At 46.0% G+C, this 15,689-nt stretch overlaps 1 protein-coding gene across 3 annotated transcripts; it reads left to right on the top strand.

Annotated features, from left to right (window-relative positions):
• Positions 1–1,341: 1,341 nt before the first annotated feature.
• On the top strand, positions 1,342–15,041 carry LOC133900658 (coiled-coil domain-containing protein SCD2-like). Of its 3 annotated transcripts, none has more exons than XM_062341861.1 (17): positions 1,342–1,796; positions 7,735–7,874; positions 8,542–8,620; positions 10,369–10,410; positions 10,518–10,580; positions 11,214–11,263; positions 11,338–11,365; positions 11,648–11,722; positions 11,805–11,915; positions 12,014–12,074; positions 12,323–12,439; positions 12,518–12,639; positions 12,806–12,875; positions 13,048–13,089; positions 13,207–13,247; positions 13,700–13,826; positions 14,603–15,041. In XM_062341861.1, the coding sequence occupies exons 1-17, from the start codon at positions 1,389–1,391 to the stop codon at positions 14,743–14,745; spliced, it is 1,719 nt and encodes a 572-aa protein (XP_062197845.1). In that variant the 5' UTR covers positions 1,342–1,388; the 3' UTR covers positions 14,746–15,041. The 3 variants fall into 3 exon arrangements, with proteins under 3 accessions (XP_062197845.1, XP_062197844.1, XP_062197843.1); XM_062341859.1 differs by lacking the exon at positions 1,342–1,796 and adding an exon at positions 5,920–7,050 and having other exon boundaries at positions 7,739–7,874; XM_062341860.1 differs by lacking the exons at positions 1,342–1,796; positions 10,369–10,410 and adding an exon at positions 5,919–7,050 and having other exon boundaries at positions 7,739–7,874.
• Positions 15,042–15,689: the final 648 nt, after the last annotated feature.

The raw sequence follows: 15,689 nt of genomic DNA, 5'->3' as shown, positions 1-15,689 counted from the left end.
CCCCTGGTTCCTGATTCACCGACAGATACATTCTGTAGTACCTGAACCCATTTACCCGATAGGTCCCTCACCAGGCCACAAGCACACCTCCGTCTCCATTCATTTCATCCCATCATTCAACCCATGTAGCCAATCTGGCCCATGTAGCCAAACCCTAATTAGCACTTGCACTCGCATTCCCTCTAGTCCCATCCCACAGGCATGTAGGCATCGCCCGCCACACCATCCAGTCACTACCGCTCTAGCCGCTAGTTGCTGCACCCACTAGCTGCTTCGGCCGCCGGCCGCCTCCACCCTCCAATGTCCCGGTCGGTCCTTGCCTTCATTGCCCCATCACCCTCGCAGCCCGAGGCCCTCACTGAGTTGCCGATCATCGCCAGCTGCTCCAGTCGCCGGCCACTGGCTTCCGCACTGCGACCCAACCGTCTGCCATAGCCTTCACCCTCTAGTGTCCCAGCCGACCCTCGCCTCTGTCGCCTCATTGCCCTCACCGCTTGGGGCCCTCATCGATCAATGCAAGCAACTCCAGTCATCGATTGTCGCCAACCATTCCACCTGCCAATCGTCGTGCCCTTGTCACCCGTCGCTCCCCTCCTAGGCCTCGACCAGCAATAGCCACCTTCCATTCGCAGCCGCTAGATCCCAAACGCCGCCGCCAGATCCCGATTGCTGAAGTGGGTGTGGGTAACCCGTTGGATACCCGTTACCCGCTCTGGTACAGGTATGAGTAAAAATTGTACCCGTTGATAGGTATGAGTATTGTAACGGGCATATTCGGTTGAGACGGGTACAAGTATAAGTGGTAAAACTTGATAGGTCTGGATCATAAGGCCACTCCCAGTGCTCCACGCTGACTGATGTCTTATACATTAATTACATGCCCACGTAGAATAAAAGCTGAGGTGACAATGATTTCAATGAAGAGAGAGAAGGAGTTGATGTTTTCCTAAAGACACTAGCTGGGCACAAAATCCAACCGATAGACATCGCAAAGTAACTACACTGGAGAGAAAAATAGTGTCTATGCTACTATCATGACCAAAAGCATTAAACAGCGTAGCTTATGCTACTATCGTGAAGGAAGCTAAGAAACTGATATGCAGTTTCGCAGTGGGAGAGGCCTTACCATCCCTAAATAAGACCGCCTAAATGAAAAGGGAACGGTGTGGGCGTGATCACCACTTTACTTATCTAAGCAGTCATTAATTGGCCACCTCTGCCAAAAAAATATACTCCTACTTCGTTTGCCTCAAGTCCTGAGCGAATATTAATACGAAAACAGCCTCAAAGTGCAGCCCTTTCCTGTAAGTAACCTCTCTCAAACACACACAGAAAGCGCTTCCCTCAAGTGAGCCGTCCAGGACGCGCGCGTGCACCGGCCGCCGCACATGGACTGGCGCCGGGCCGGCAGCCCCACGTACGGCCGGCGGCGCTCGCCGGCCGGGATCTACTCCGCGCCGGCGTCCCCGGCCCACCCTCTCGGCCCCGCCACCACGGCGTCGCCGGTCCACCCTCTGGCGGCGCGGTCCAAGGCCCGCGCGGCCGCGGCGCTGGCGCACGCCATGTCGCGCCCGGGCGCCCGCGGCGGCGCCAACGACGACGACGACGACGACGGGTACGAAGAGTACGACGCGGGGGAGCCGGGCGCTCCCGCCAGCAACGGGAGGCACGACGGCGGCGGCCGGAGCCCCCTGCCCGGCGGCGCGTACGGGTACGGCGGCCGGAGCCCCCTGCACGCAGCGGCCGCCGGCGCCGGCGGGGTGAAGGACAAGTACTTCGGTTTCACTCTGCCCAAGGTACTACTTACTCACTGCTAAGCACTGCTTGCCTTTGCTCTCTTTTTTTTTTTTACAGTAATGACTCGCCAAATCCTGTCTACTTTAATTCGGGACGCTCATCTTGTGATTTCACGTTTTTTTCTCTCCTCCTTCTCTTGCATGCCTTTCAACCGCCGCCGAAATCAAATCAAATCAACCGTTTCTTCCATTGATGTCTCGCACGAATAAGAAACATAAGTAGACATGAGGAATAGCGAACTCGTGTTCCTGTGCCCGCGATTCGTATGGACGGTGAAGATCGTGTTCCTCTGCCCACAACTCCTAAAATGCATGGGTCGTGTGAGCTTCGGTCGATCAGGTGCAGTAGAAAGAGCGTGCTGCCGATCTAGCTCCATCACCTACTTGCAACGCGGGAATTTCGCAGGGATTTTTGTAACCAAGAACCGTCTATAGAAACCAGCACAGATCCTGCAAAAACGCTACGAATTCAAATGCTGCGTTTCCAAATCGAGCCTTGATTTGCTGATTCATTTGATCCATTTTCTGGAGCTTAATCAACGGGGGTGACTTAGCTAGAAAAGTCAAAAGCAAGGCCCGAGGTCGGGAACGCAAAAGTAAGTTACTTGCCGCGAATCCCGAGGCCGCATGCTCGATCCATCCCTGCTGCTGCATCTGCATGGATACATGCAGTCAACGCGGCCCATTAATGCGATTCAACCGGTCCGGTCCAGTACCGTGCGAGGCCACGGAGGTCAAAGGTTCGAACCCAACGTGTCAGAAGGATCGATCGAGATGCTCAGCGCTGCTGGATCAGGGACGTGTTTGGTGTTCCTAACCGTTACTGGGATCTTCTATGGCTCACACATTTGCATGTCTTTCCGTTAGCTGGCTAAGCGTTGGTTAAACACGAAACGAAGCGAAAAGTTGTTTGGTAATCAGCCACATAAATATGGCAAAGGCTATTATTCAGGCACCTGCTTTTGCAAAATATCTCAAACGACAGTTGTGAGCAATCGGATAGGTAATGGCTTATAGTTGTCTTCTAACTCCTGCTCATGCCCGTTTTGCTCATCGTTAGATTCACGTTCATCACCCTCGTTATGCTAACCCAATTGATTCGTGCTCCTTCATCCACTCTGGCTCACCGGCTGTCCTCCACCGTCCACGACAGGTGATGCCCCACCGCCATGTCTCCTTCAACAGACCAGATTGCCTCCCTCAAAAGCTTCTTAAAAGCCAGCGATGAAGAACCCCTTGAATCAAACTCTCACCGAGAACCTTGCCTTGAAATCTCATTTGAGATTTTAAGCACTAAAACGTAGGAAGTGTGCATAAATATTTTTCAAAGCAATAATAAGTTGGATTTTTCATGCTAAACAAAGATAAATTTCGTGGCAATCTGTAAGTGGCTGAAACAGATTCCAGTGCATTGCTCGTAGCCTGCTGGGCCACGCCACCTTCGGAACTTGGACATCTTCCCCTGCCTGTTCCCTTCGGCCCAGGAGCGAGCGAGCCCTTTCCGTTATGTGCTCACTTTACCCTTCAATTTTGTATGGGAGATGCCATGTATCAGCCTACTGTATCAGGTGCTTGAAAAAAAAATCTCAATCAACGATTTCAGCGGTCAAATTACCATCTCTTTTTTCTTTCTCTCAACGGAATTGCTGCCTTCTTCTCCCTCATGATGCCACCTCTGACCGTCTCCGATGGCGACCACATCATTGAATCCATGCTCACCATCTCTATTGCGCTAACCTTTAAAACGAAGAGCTCCTCCCACCTCGGCATCAGCTCCGCCACCTCATCACCGGCGGTCCGTCGCCTAACCCGTGACATCTCCGCCGCCTCATCACTCCATGCCCACCCCTCCGTCAGGCCGGCCTGCCACCCGCCAACTTCTCTTTAATGCCAGAGGCACAAATCCTCACCGGTATAATTTGAACTCGATTGAAATTTCAGTCACCTGAGCAATAAGAAATGTGATTTATTATACGTCTCTTGAGGTGCTTCCGTGAGTTTTGATGTAGTAGGATGTTCTAAGGTTCCCGCTAGAGGTATGGTATATATTACACATTTTATCCAAGTCGAAACTATAATCCAAAAGCCAGTATTCAGATAGCCACGAATTTTAAAAATCAGCTTTTAGAGAATCATCTAATCCAAAGCCACGATCTAGGACCAACGTTTAGAATCAGAATGGCCTCTCCTGGTTCCTCGTGAGAACGACAATTTCACAGAGAAGTATACCTAGAGCCAGTTCTATACCGACTATATCGTTTTCTTCTTAAAAAAATGAGAAGTTTTGTGGTGCTGGGGAGGTACCTCCATTCTAAAATACGGTACCGGCCCACGATTTGATCTTTTAATTGGTATCTGGTCTACCATTTTATGTTACTGGTCCACAATTTATACATTTCATTTTTTGATCATTAGATTCGATCAAACGGCTATGGTGATTCCCAAACATAGTAACACGTCTAAAAAACACTAATAGCAAACTGAAAGCTATTTGCGTCGTTGGTTTTATCTTAGGAAAGTAATTTGCGTACGTGGAGATATTTTACGAGCAGACGGGGCAATTTGATTCGATTTGACCAGGTCCACGTCACGTTTCTTTCCCCTTGACGTGTCAAATGAGATTAATTAAATAAAAGAACGGTGGGTCCACTAGCCACCTTTCATGTTCCGTGCACGGCTGGGCTGCCTGCTGACTGACAGGTGGGATCGGGAACGTGGGACTCGGGTGCCACCGTGCCAGTTGAATGACTACTTGGTCAGTTGGTCGTAACCTATTCAAACATCCCTTTTTGCACGGCAGTGCCTGATCTTTCTGCAATTTTTGGTGAATTATCACGTCGAGTTTACGTCCAAGTCCTTTTTTTTTACAGCCGGTCCCCTTCCCAAGACCTACATTGGAAGCCTTAAATGAGGGTGCACGTCCGGGATCGAACCCCGGACCGACAAGGTCGTGCCCGTACACCTTACCAGTGAGCCGTTCGCTCGCATGCAATACATCCAAGTCCTCATTGTGGGTACCCTAACAAGTTTCAGGAGATAGGTCAAAATCATCTGCATTTGAGGCCGCATTGTGCTGGTTACTTGAAAATTCATTTGTCATGTTTAGAATCAGGGGCAAAGTCGTCTTAGCTTCCTCTACTCTATTAGTGACACCCACATTCTAGGCTTAGTTACTAAAACTATTTCAAACAAATAGTAGGAGCTATGCTCGCTTAAAAGAGGAGTAAAAACCAAAAGTTATATTAGTTTTGTTTGTTAGATAGATGAATAGATAGACAGTTCTTTTGCCCTTCCTTTCTTTTTATTTTAGGTCATCTTGAACCTCTTTGCTCCTACTAATGAATAAATAAGCAGCTTTTCTGCTTTTTCGTAAAGAAAATAAAAAATTACAACACCCGGCTGTCATCCTAATATTTGGATCAAAAAGGGATAAGCATCTATGATACACACCATATATGCACCACACCTTCACACAAAGAGCATCCGGAGGTCTTGGACTCACCATGACACCAAAACAACGCCTAGCTAACCAATAGAGGAGGAGACTTGTCTGACCCACAGATAACTACCTCATTCTTCGAGGGAAATGAATCCTTCAACAGTTTAACCAGCTCCCAATGATGCATTCTATCTAAAACTTGTTCATCCACCTCATAGTTACCCTCCCAATGATGCATAATTTCCTTAATGATTTGAAGTGGGCCTTGTGATCTCTGGAGATGGAACCATTTGAATTTTGCCACTTGACTATCAAAACTAAGCATAAAGTCACCACTTGAGTAGGCCATGGTATGGTTGGCAAAGAAAAAAAGGTCGATGGTCTTGCCATGTCACTAACTTAAAATATAACCCCTTCACCAACAGAAGTGTTTGGTCTCAAAGGAAAGTCGAATGAATGATTTCTAATGGACTTCAGGTTTTGAAATAGCTCGCAAATTCCAGTTGGGTAGGCAAGAATTTTCAGCACCAACTTCGTAGAATTTTATACCAAAATGCCACCGAACTGTATATTTACATACAGAAAATTTCAAAACTGAATTCCCCTTGATAGCAAATTACAAATATTAAAAGGACTGGAGTGCAAATGGATGCACGCCTTGTTCGCCTTCCTTCGTTTTCCCTCCTCTCCAGCCTTCCTCGAAACGCCCAAATCCGCGCGGCTTCTCTTCGGACACAAAAGAGACAGCTAGGAAAGCAAAAGTCAAAATAAATAGTCAACGCGGCGGCGGCGGCCACCCTCCCGCAACGCCAATGGACGGCCCCCGCGGCGGCCGGCGGCCGAGCTCCGCCGCGGCCGCGGCGGAGAACGCCCGACGCGCTGCCGCGGCGCGCGAGGCGATGGCGCGGATGGAGGAGCTGATGCTCGCCCACGCGGGCGCCGCGGGGGAGTTCAGCATCATCCTCGACGCCCCGCTCCCCTCCCTCCAGCAGTACCGCCGCAACCCCACGCCGCCGGGCCCCTCGGCCTCGCCGGTCCGCCGTGGCAGCGCGGGCGGTGGACGGGACGAGGGAGTGCCAGCGCGCCTGCGGCGCGACGGGAGCGTCCCCCACGACCTTGGCGACGCGGACGCCGCGCGCCCCTCTCGCCGCGGCGCGGACGTGGGCGTTCGACGAGAGAAAGCGGCTGGTGCGCGCGTTGGGGTGCTCGGCGAGGAGGAGGTTGAGGCGCCGGTGCGGCTGGTGGGCCCGCGGGGCGTGCGGAGGCCGGACGCCCGCGGCGAAACGCCTCCCACGAGGACTGCCGTTGGGAAACCGGAGGTGGCGGAGGAGGAAGAGGTGACTCCGTTGCAGCTGCTGGCGCGCGGAGGGCGAAGCTCGAGCGCGACGAGGCCCGCGGAAGCGCCGCAGGAGGTGGAGCCCGCAGCCGCGAGGCGGTCGAGGCGGGAGAGCGGCGCGGACGACGGCGTGAAGCCATTTGTTGCTGAGGTGGCGGCGAACGTGGAGACGCCGCTGCAGCTGCTGGCCTGCGGGGGGCGAAGCTCGAGCCCGACGTGGCGCGGGGAAGCGCCGCAGGAGGTGGAGACGGTCTCCGCAAGGCCGTCGAGCCGGCGATCGAGGCGGGATGCCGTCGCAGATGCCGGCGTGAAGCCATTTGTTGCTGAGATGGCGTGGAACGTGGAGAACGAGGTGCAGAGCGTTGGGCGGCAGAGGAGCCGAGGGAGCGAGGATGGCGGGGAGGAGGCGGTGGCGTTGCCCAAGCCGTTGGCGGCGGTCGTCTCCGGAGGCCGGAGCAGGAGCAATTCACCGGCGATAAGTAATGTCAAAGATGATAGCTTACCTTCGTTATCTCCAGTAATTCGTTTGAATGAACTAACAATTTAGTCTGAACAAAGAAAAAATAAGTCGCAAGAAATTTATTCAAATTGTTTTGCTGTTCGTAGGCTCTGTTCAATACTCAGCAGATTAAGAAAGCCTTTTGTTACAATAAGAACAACCAATACTAAGCATATGAGGCATCGGGGAATGTAGTTGTTGAAGTTGTGATCCATGTCCCTTCTCAACTTGTTTACAGAATTACAGTACCGGTGGATGATAATTGATTGTTTTGGAGTTACATTATTTTTCATTCTCCAGTCTTCAGTTATTACTGATTACGGGAGCTATAGTTGGTAAAAAATCTCATGGTGTTGTTGATGTTACCTGTTGATACAATTTTTTCGTTGTGCTGTTGCATTTGGTGTTTCTTTCTTTTCTTCTTTTTTGGCGAAAAAAGGGACAGGTATTTAATGTTTCTGTTGATACAATTTAACCTTTGACGCTTCATGGTGAACGATGAAGGGAAAATGAACACTCCATCCGGACAATTACTTGACCCGTTAACATCCTTCTTAAACAATTGTTAAGAAACCACTTCCAATCTCAGATGTTGAAGCAAGCCTATTTTTTTGAATTATGTGTTTTTCAGTTCGCCTTATTTCTTTTGTCCTTGTTTACCTAGTTAGGTCGGAATGGTGTGGACTCAGCTGCAGCAAATCGCCCACCATCAACAGGAAGGTCAACCTTTGCACCACCAGTTGGCGTTAGTGTGAGGCCTCTACAAGCTGTGGAAATGCCCAATGGGACACCTAGGGATAGAAGGTGAGTTGATAAGCTTTTTGAGATAATTGGCTGTCTTGCCATTGCAGTGTCATACTTCCAACACCTCTTCTTAAAAGATAATGTCATTGCTGTTCTATCAACTATTTGTTGCCCCCGTGCTGCTTTCTTTAATAATGCACAAGTTGGTTCCCGAGTGCATAGTTGGCACTCATGGTTCCTGTTCTGCTAAATTAGTGAATGTTTTTTTTCATACATTGTACAAGATATTAAAATGCTAGAATCTATAAAAATGTGGACTAGTAATGCTTTCTTCAGTTCCTTATTGCATCTTTTTTTTCAAGTATTGATTTGTAATTTTTTTTCCATTGCACCCCCAACATCTTTCTCTTGACATATAACGTTGCAACTGAATTAGGCCTCACCCAGAGTATACTATATTTAGAATACCATGTTATTATTTTTAAAATATTAGGTATGCCTGATCTTTCTTATTTTAGGTTTCCAAGAAAGTACAAATCATTCAATCTGTTTAATCAGAAAAAATAATTTTCTGCTGTTATTTCATAGTAGTGTTGCTACCTTTTCCTCTCACAGGAAATTAGTCTGACTACCTTCTCAACATCTTTCGTCTCTGAACAAATTTAGTCCATCTATAAGTAGCATCAGGATTGTTGGGATTGAAGTTTTATATTGCAATATTCTGTAGGGTGATATATCCAGATCCAACTTATGCTCAATCTGCACGGTCACGGGACCCACATGACAGTTCAACAGTAACAGAAGAGGTTTGTCCTAAAGTTTACCGATCATACCTTCTACATTCTATAATTGTTCAGAGGCTTTTCTGCAAGACTATTGGTGATTTTTTTTTCGAAAGGACGGTATGAGCTCTATCAATTTTATATTAGAAGAAGAGATTTGACTCAGTTTATGAGGAAAACTAGGTCCGAAAACCTAACAACTACGTGATAAGTGGCTTGCACACCATACAAAACACAACTAAAGAAAAGCCCACCGCAGGTCATTGTTGCCAAACTCACCCTCAACGCAGCGGCTCCCACTTCCCATAGTGGACCTCGACCGCTGCCTCGTCGTCGTCACGATGGCACTCACAACCTCCACTGACGCAACTAGAAAAAGGTCATGCCTCATGTCATCGTTGCCGACCTCCGTTGGACCCCATCGACGCAGCAGCTCTGATTCCACTCAGCACGCACCTTCGAAGCGCTACAACCGACCAACCGAGAACAAAGCGAGCCTCCAAGGAGTAGTGAGCTCGACCAAACACGCGGAAGGATCTCCAAGACAACGCCTCCAAGGAGGATGCGACATCGAAGACGCCGTCGTTGCTCGTCCAGAAATCCGGACCTAGGTTTTCACCTAGAAAATCCTTTGGGTAGGAGGGAGGCACCATGACGATACCTCCAAGGAGGAAAACTGCACCAATAGTGTCATCGCCATCAGCACCGGCAGAAGCCAGCCTAGGCTTTCACCCGGAGTCTAAAAACCCCACCCACCTCACAATTGAGTCACGTCGTCGTTGCCTCGCGCGCATCGCCTGTTGGGCCACCACCAGCCGCTGAGCTCCCCACATATCAGATCTGGGGGAAGTAGACACCTCGGCAAGGGGGAGAGCCCAAACATCTGGGAGGCTCGGACAGGGCGAACACCGAGATGAGCGCCACGACGAGCACCATGGCCAACCGCGCTAGAGAAGCTCGACTTCGATTTCTTCTCCGGCACAAACCACATCCGAGTGTCGGTCATACCGGCCATTCGCGTGCGTCGGCGAGGGCCCAATCGAGGGCGCCGAACTGAACGATGGTCAGGTGGCAAGTAGGACCGGCCGCTGACGTACGCCGGTGAGGGCCCAACCGAGGGCAACTGACCATGCGTCCATAGAAACCGCCGGTAGAGGGCAGGACCAGCCACCCACGCGCAACCCATCCGGATCCCGGCAGCCTTGAAGAGTAACCTGGCGTCCAAGGTGGATCTGGCCGCCATCCGCACGGATCCCACACGCACCTCGCGAGGAAACAGTAGAGGCACGCGGCAGCGGTGGCGCGCAACCTTGCCCTGGAGCCCGACGGAAGGGAACCCGGCAGCGGCGACGAGGCACCCGACGGAGGGGAACCGAACCAGCCACCCACGAGTGCACCCAACCTGACAGATCATAGATCCGGCCAAGACACGCCGAATCTACTCTCCAGTAGGCTCACAGTGAGGGAGAGGGGAGAAGGAGAGGGGGGCGGAGGAAGGAAGGGGAGGGTGGGCAGGGGGAACCGCAGTGGCACCAAGCTACCGCTTGGCGCCGCCGCCATCATCGCCCAGCAGTGGCGGCAGCAGCCGCTCTAGGCCACGGTGGTGGGGGTTCCCGGCGACGGCAGAGTTTCGCCCCGCGTGTCACCTCTCGGAGACGACGCAGGGGTTACCTCTTTGAACTATTGGTGAACTGACAGAAAGCATTCATCAATAATATTTAAGTAACCTATTCCAATGAAGAATCCTGACTAATGCTGCTTTTCTTTTTCAGCTTGAAATGCTAAAAGATGAGAACGTAAATCTTTTGGAGAAGGTGTGCTATGATTCTTACATGTATTCTAATGAATTCCAAGAAACTGAAAATAGAAGTGTCTTCCTCCCTTATGGAACTTGCGATAATACTCTGTTTTTCAAATTCAGCTTGGACTAGCAGAAGAGAAGCTTAGACAATCTGAAGCCCGGACAAGGGAGCTTGAGAAACAGGTATCTTGTTTCAGACGTCACTTACAAGCAAATATACTATTATCCACTGTTACAGTGAGATCTCTTGATTTAGCCATCTATCTATCGTTGATTTCTATGTACTGATTTTATTTTCCCAGATTCTTCTTCATTCCTGCAGTGAAACTCTAATATAATCATATAATCCATAGTTATGTAGCTTCTTTCAGGGTTTTGAGTCTATAATACTGTGTTTGAAGTGTTTCTCATCATGCATCATAGAATTGCTAGACAACATACTTTTTAAAGTGATCAATCAGTATATGTAATGTTAAAATTGATTATTGTATTGTGGCATAAACAAGATGGTATATTTGCTTGTTATCACAAATGTATTATAGTATCATACTCCCAAAGCTCAACAAACTAGTGTTTCTTGCTTTTATGTGACGTCTGCAAACATGTAAGCTCATCCAATCTGGGTTCAGTGTCATCTTGTTTTAGCTTAAACTAAAATCAACACTTCCTTTCTAATGAGTTCATTTGGCGAATTATTTTCTTTTGTTTCACTTCAAGATGGATCAGAAGTAATGTGACCAGTGTGATTTGATAATTTAGTTATGACGAGCACGTATGATATCCATCTCATATCTTTGTTGTCTGCTATCTGTTCAGGTTGCTAATCTTGGTGATGGATTATCTATGGAAGTAAAGCTTATGAAACGGTATGCATTTTGGATCTCTTGCATGTTGGTTTTCCTATCACATTATCCATGACTTCCAACTTATGGAAATGCAGGAGGGAGGAGATGCTTGTAAGAAAGGAGGTACAGGTTTAATATAGCATGTTTATCTATTTCCATTAACAAAAATCATTTAGATTTTCTAAAAAGGAATTGTCGAATTGTTAAATAACATTGGTATCCATTCTGAAAGTGTGACAAATGATGCATTAGGGTTTCTTCATTTCATTGTATGAACTGACCTGATAATACGGTGTTTGATCTGATTTTTAGTAGAATATATGCTACTCTAGTCAGTTTCATTAACTGCTATGTGCTACGGATAGACATGATATTAATACATATGTTTTCCTGATATAAAAACAGCAAGAAATAAGAAAAGCTCTTATATCCAAGAATGGCAAAAGCGAAGAACTCACCACTCTTCAACAGCAGTTACAGGTAAGGTGCTAGCGTATGCCCTATGATAAGAAACGTTATTAGCTCAACTGTCAGTGGTCAGGATTGTTGTTTTCTGTTCTAGTCTGCAAGAGAAGAGGCAGGCGCTGCTGTACAGAAACTCAAAGAAGCTGAATCCGAAACAAAAGGCTTACGTACAATGGCACGCAGGATGATCTTAAGCAAAGAAGAAATGGTTAATTTCCTTTTCCTTTTTGTTCCAAAGACACAGTCAAACATAGATGTCTATTTGCTTGTGTGAGAGCTGATTTCAAGCACATAACTATTGTACAGGAAGAAGTTGTCATGAAAAGGTGTTGGCTTGCTCGATATTGGGGCTTGGCTGTTCAATATGGTAATTCAAAAGATGGGAAACTTTTCTTTTTACGACGAATTACTAAAAAACTGAATGCTGGTTTCGTGTGACATGTGGAGACTTGCGAAATCAGTCTTCCTAAAGTACCTTCCATTATTGATTCACAATAACAGTGCTGTTTCCTTAGTTTCTAAACTCCCATCAGAAAGCAGTGAACGGATTCCCCATTTTTAACTTATTTTATAGTTGATGCTTTGTTTTTTAAGTAAATTCTTGCAATTTTGCAGGCATTTATCCAGATATATCCATGTCAAAGCATGAATACTGGTCTTCGCTTGCACCTCTTCCGTTTGAGTATGTAACATCTGCTGGACAGAGAGCCAAGAATGGATCTGATCATAGTGGCAAGTTATCAACCTTTTTACTGGTCAAAATCAAAGTTCTAAATATTTAATTGATCTCTATAATATATTGTCAAACAGGGAGTAATGATTTGGAAGATGCAGACAAACTTGTTCATGATTTGACTGTCACAGCAGGGGAGGGCAACGTAGAAACCATGCTTTCTGTTGATAAAGGACTTCAAGAATTAGCTTTCCTGAAGGTTCTTATCTTTTCACTTGGCTTTTATCCACATATATTTTGCATAATAAATCTTCAGCAGTTACCAGCACCTAAGGTAGCCTGGTACCGAAGAAGATTTTTCTACATCAAAATTGCCCTTTGTCTTTTTTGTGGTCACTCTTCTGACACTTCTAATTATTTTGGAGGTTGAGGATGCTGTTCTTGTTGCTCTTGCCCAACATCGTCGATCTAATGTTGCTGAGCCAGCAGATCCAGGTCTCTTACTCTCTTGCTTTTCTTGTTTATTATTGATATTTTATCAATAATATTTTTCCAAAAAAGTATTGTTGACAATTCATTCTTATATAATTGAGCATCAATTCACCATAATTCCTTCCTTGCACATATGAGAAGCTAACGCAAATTTATGTGTGTTCCACATATGCAGATATAAAATCATCTGGTGATGAAAATTTCACTGAAGCATTTGGTACAATTATCTATTTATTTTCTGTTATCTACATATAAATAACTATATGAGAATGATGTTCTTTCAGCACTAGTTCGCTGTAGAAATTCCTGATCAATGTTGAATCTGTTTCTGCAGACCTAAGCAAGGAGGAAGAGGAAGATGTACTGTTCAAGCAGGTACCCACCATAATTTCTATTTTTTCCGAGCCTGACTTGTTGGTTGATTCTGTGCCAAGTTGCCAATTAAATTTATATTGCTTCATTATGACCGTATCATCTCATGTACATGTAGTTCCTTTCGTGTTGGCAAAACCGTAGAAGGGCCATGGATGATCCTTGTCCATGTTGGTAGTATGTTGGTGTTGATATATCTAATTGACGTTGCATGCTCTTAGTACTTATATATAGAGCAAAATTGATTGATATATCTAATTGACGTTGCATGCTCTTAATACTTATAGAGCGAAATTATGGGACCTATAAACTAAGGAAGTTGAATTAATCACCTTTATCTAAGGGTATTGAGTACCACATGCTGAAAATGCAAATTGCCTATGTTCTTCAGTCGTTACCTATCATCTTCCAATTATGTGCCTATGCAAATGACCCTTAACTTTGGTGCCACCCAGGCTTGGCTCATCTATTTCTGGAGAAGGGCTAAAACCCATAATGTGGAAGAAGATATTGCTGAGGAGCGATTGCAGATGTGGATTGATCGACATGACCAGCAACCAACTTCACATGACGCTGTAGATGGTATGTTCTTGTACATGGCTCCTAAGCTAATTGCTATTCTCCTTCCACTGAGAAAAGATGCATGCTAGCAGAAGTAATGCTGATCCACGTTCTTTAGCTGGTCTCAAGCATTACTTCTGCTAGCATGCATCTTTTCTCAGTGGAAGGAGAATAGCATTTTGAATATATGATTCTGCATGATCAAACCATAGATGATGTATATGTTTCAGTGCGTATTTTTAAAAATCTACCGCCCTGAAGCACGGTTATGCACATTATCTAAAATCATAAGCTGAACTTCCATTGCACAACTTCAGAGGAATACAAATTAGCAAAAGGATGCACCTTTTTGTATGAAAGACATAATTTTTTTCTTTTTCTTGAAACTAAATTTTATTCTGGTTGTAGTTTAACTGTTTATTATGTTGAAAATTTTGATTCACCTTTTTGTATGAAAGACATTGGACTTCCTACCATACTTCTCGTCAGTTTGCCTACTCAAGTACACATTGCTTGGTGATTGGTAGCCTGAAACGACCAACTTGGCTTCTGTAACACTAGAATTCTGAGTTGCTCTAAAAGTAAAAGATTTAAAGTGAACAGTCACTGTCCATTCGTATAGAGGCACATACCTTTTCATATCATGTTTTCGTCATCTGAACTGTTTTTAGTAATGTCGCTAACTTCAGCTATGCACATCAAACTCGCAACGCTGATTGATCATGAAAATCGATACAGAAACAAATTTTCCCACCTGAATTCCTTTTTCCCCATTCTTAATGTACATATTCTTGCAGTCGAGCAAGGCTTGCACGAGCTGAGGAAGTTGGGGATCGAACAGCTCCTGTGGGAGCTTTCCCGCCATGAGGTGAACATCACCAAAGCCGAGGAGGTGAACATCACGAAAGGCTATCCATCCGACAGCGAGGATCTGACCTAGGAGCCTCAACGAACAGCGACCGTCGCTTGAATCCAGCTTAGCTATTCATGCGTACCATCAGCAACAGTCGAACACAGTAAACATGTTTCCTGTTTTTTGTCTTTCAGTTTTGACACAAAAAGTTCATTGATTTTTTTTCGATCGTGTACATAACTTGCATCCCTCTGTGTTACTAAAACAGCCTAAAGGGTGCTGATTAAACCTAGTGATGTACTTGCCGTGGGCCTAAAAACAATGCTGGTGCAATCAATTGTACCCAGGAAATCATCACATCTGCTGTCACTGTTTCTGAATCACAGTGTGCCCTTTTGCTGTCAATCTAGCCGAATTAGCAGTGAGCTAAGTCAAGCTAGTCCCTTTTTCTGAAGTTGTTTGTGAGTTGTGACAGGCTGACAGCTCATAGGATTGTCCACGTGTATAGCCACCAGGTTTCTTTTTTTTTTTAGATGTGTAGCCACCAGGTTGCAGTGCTTGGTTGTGCTCCCTAGCTAGCTCTCACTTTCGGCTGGAAATTTTTTTATTCCCATCCATGTCATGTTCTTGAAATGTGATGGATTTATTTAATGTTAGTCCTGAAAGTTGGGTTAAGTTGGGTTAGGCGTAGGAAATGGAATCGTAGATATCGTATTATCTAATATTTGTATTCGGCCTAACGTGATTATGGTACGAAAAATCCGTTTTTATTAACATATGGATATGAATATGAATATATCCTACCTATGATTTTACTATTTGATACTATACGTATATTGTAGCGATAAATTTGGCCTTTCATCCCCATCCAACGATTAAATATCATATAAAGTCATAGTATTGTATTAAAAATGGCTCTTTGCCTTAAGGTAGATGATCAATCCACTAAAAATAAAGTTTCTTAGGTTGAATTGTCATCATGGTCGTATCAAATAAATTTATTATTTCATAATTTGTCATTAAAACAGTAG

The sequence above is a fragment of the Phragmites australis genome, chromosome 19, assembly GCF_958298935.1.
Source record: "Phragmites australis chromosome 19, lpPhrAust1.1, whole genome shotgun sequence".
Lineage (NCBI taxonomy): Eukaryota > Viridiplantae > Streptophyta > Magnoliopsida > Poales > Poaceae > Phragmites > Phragmites australis.
This window is presented reverse-complemented; position numbering and strand designations above follow the sequence as displayed.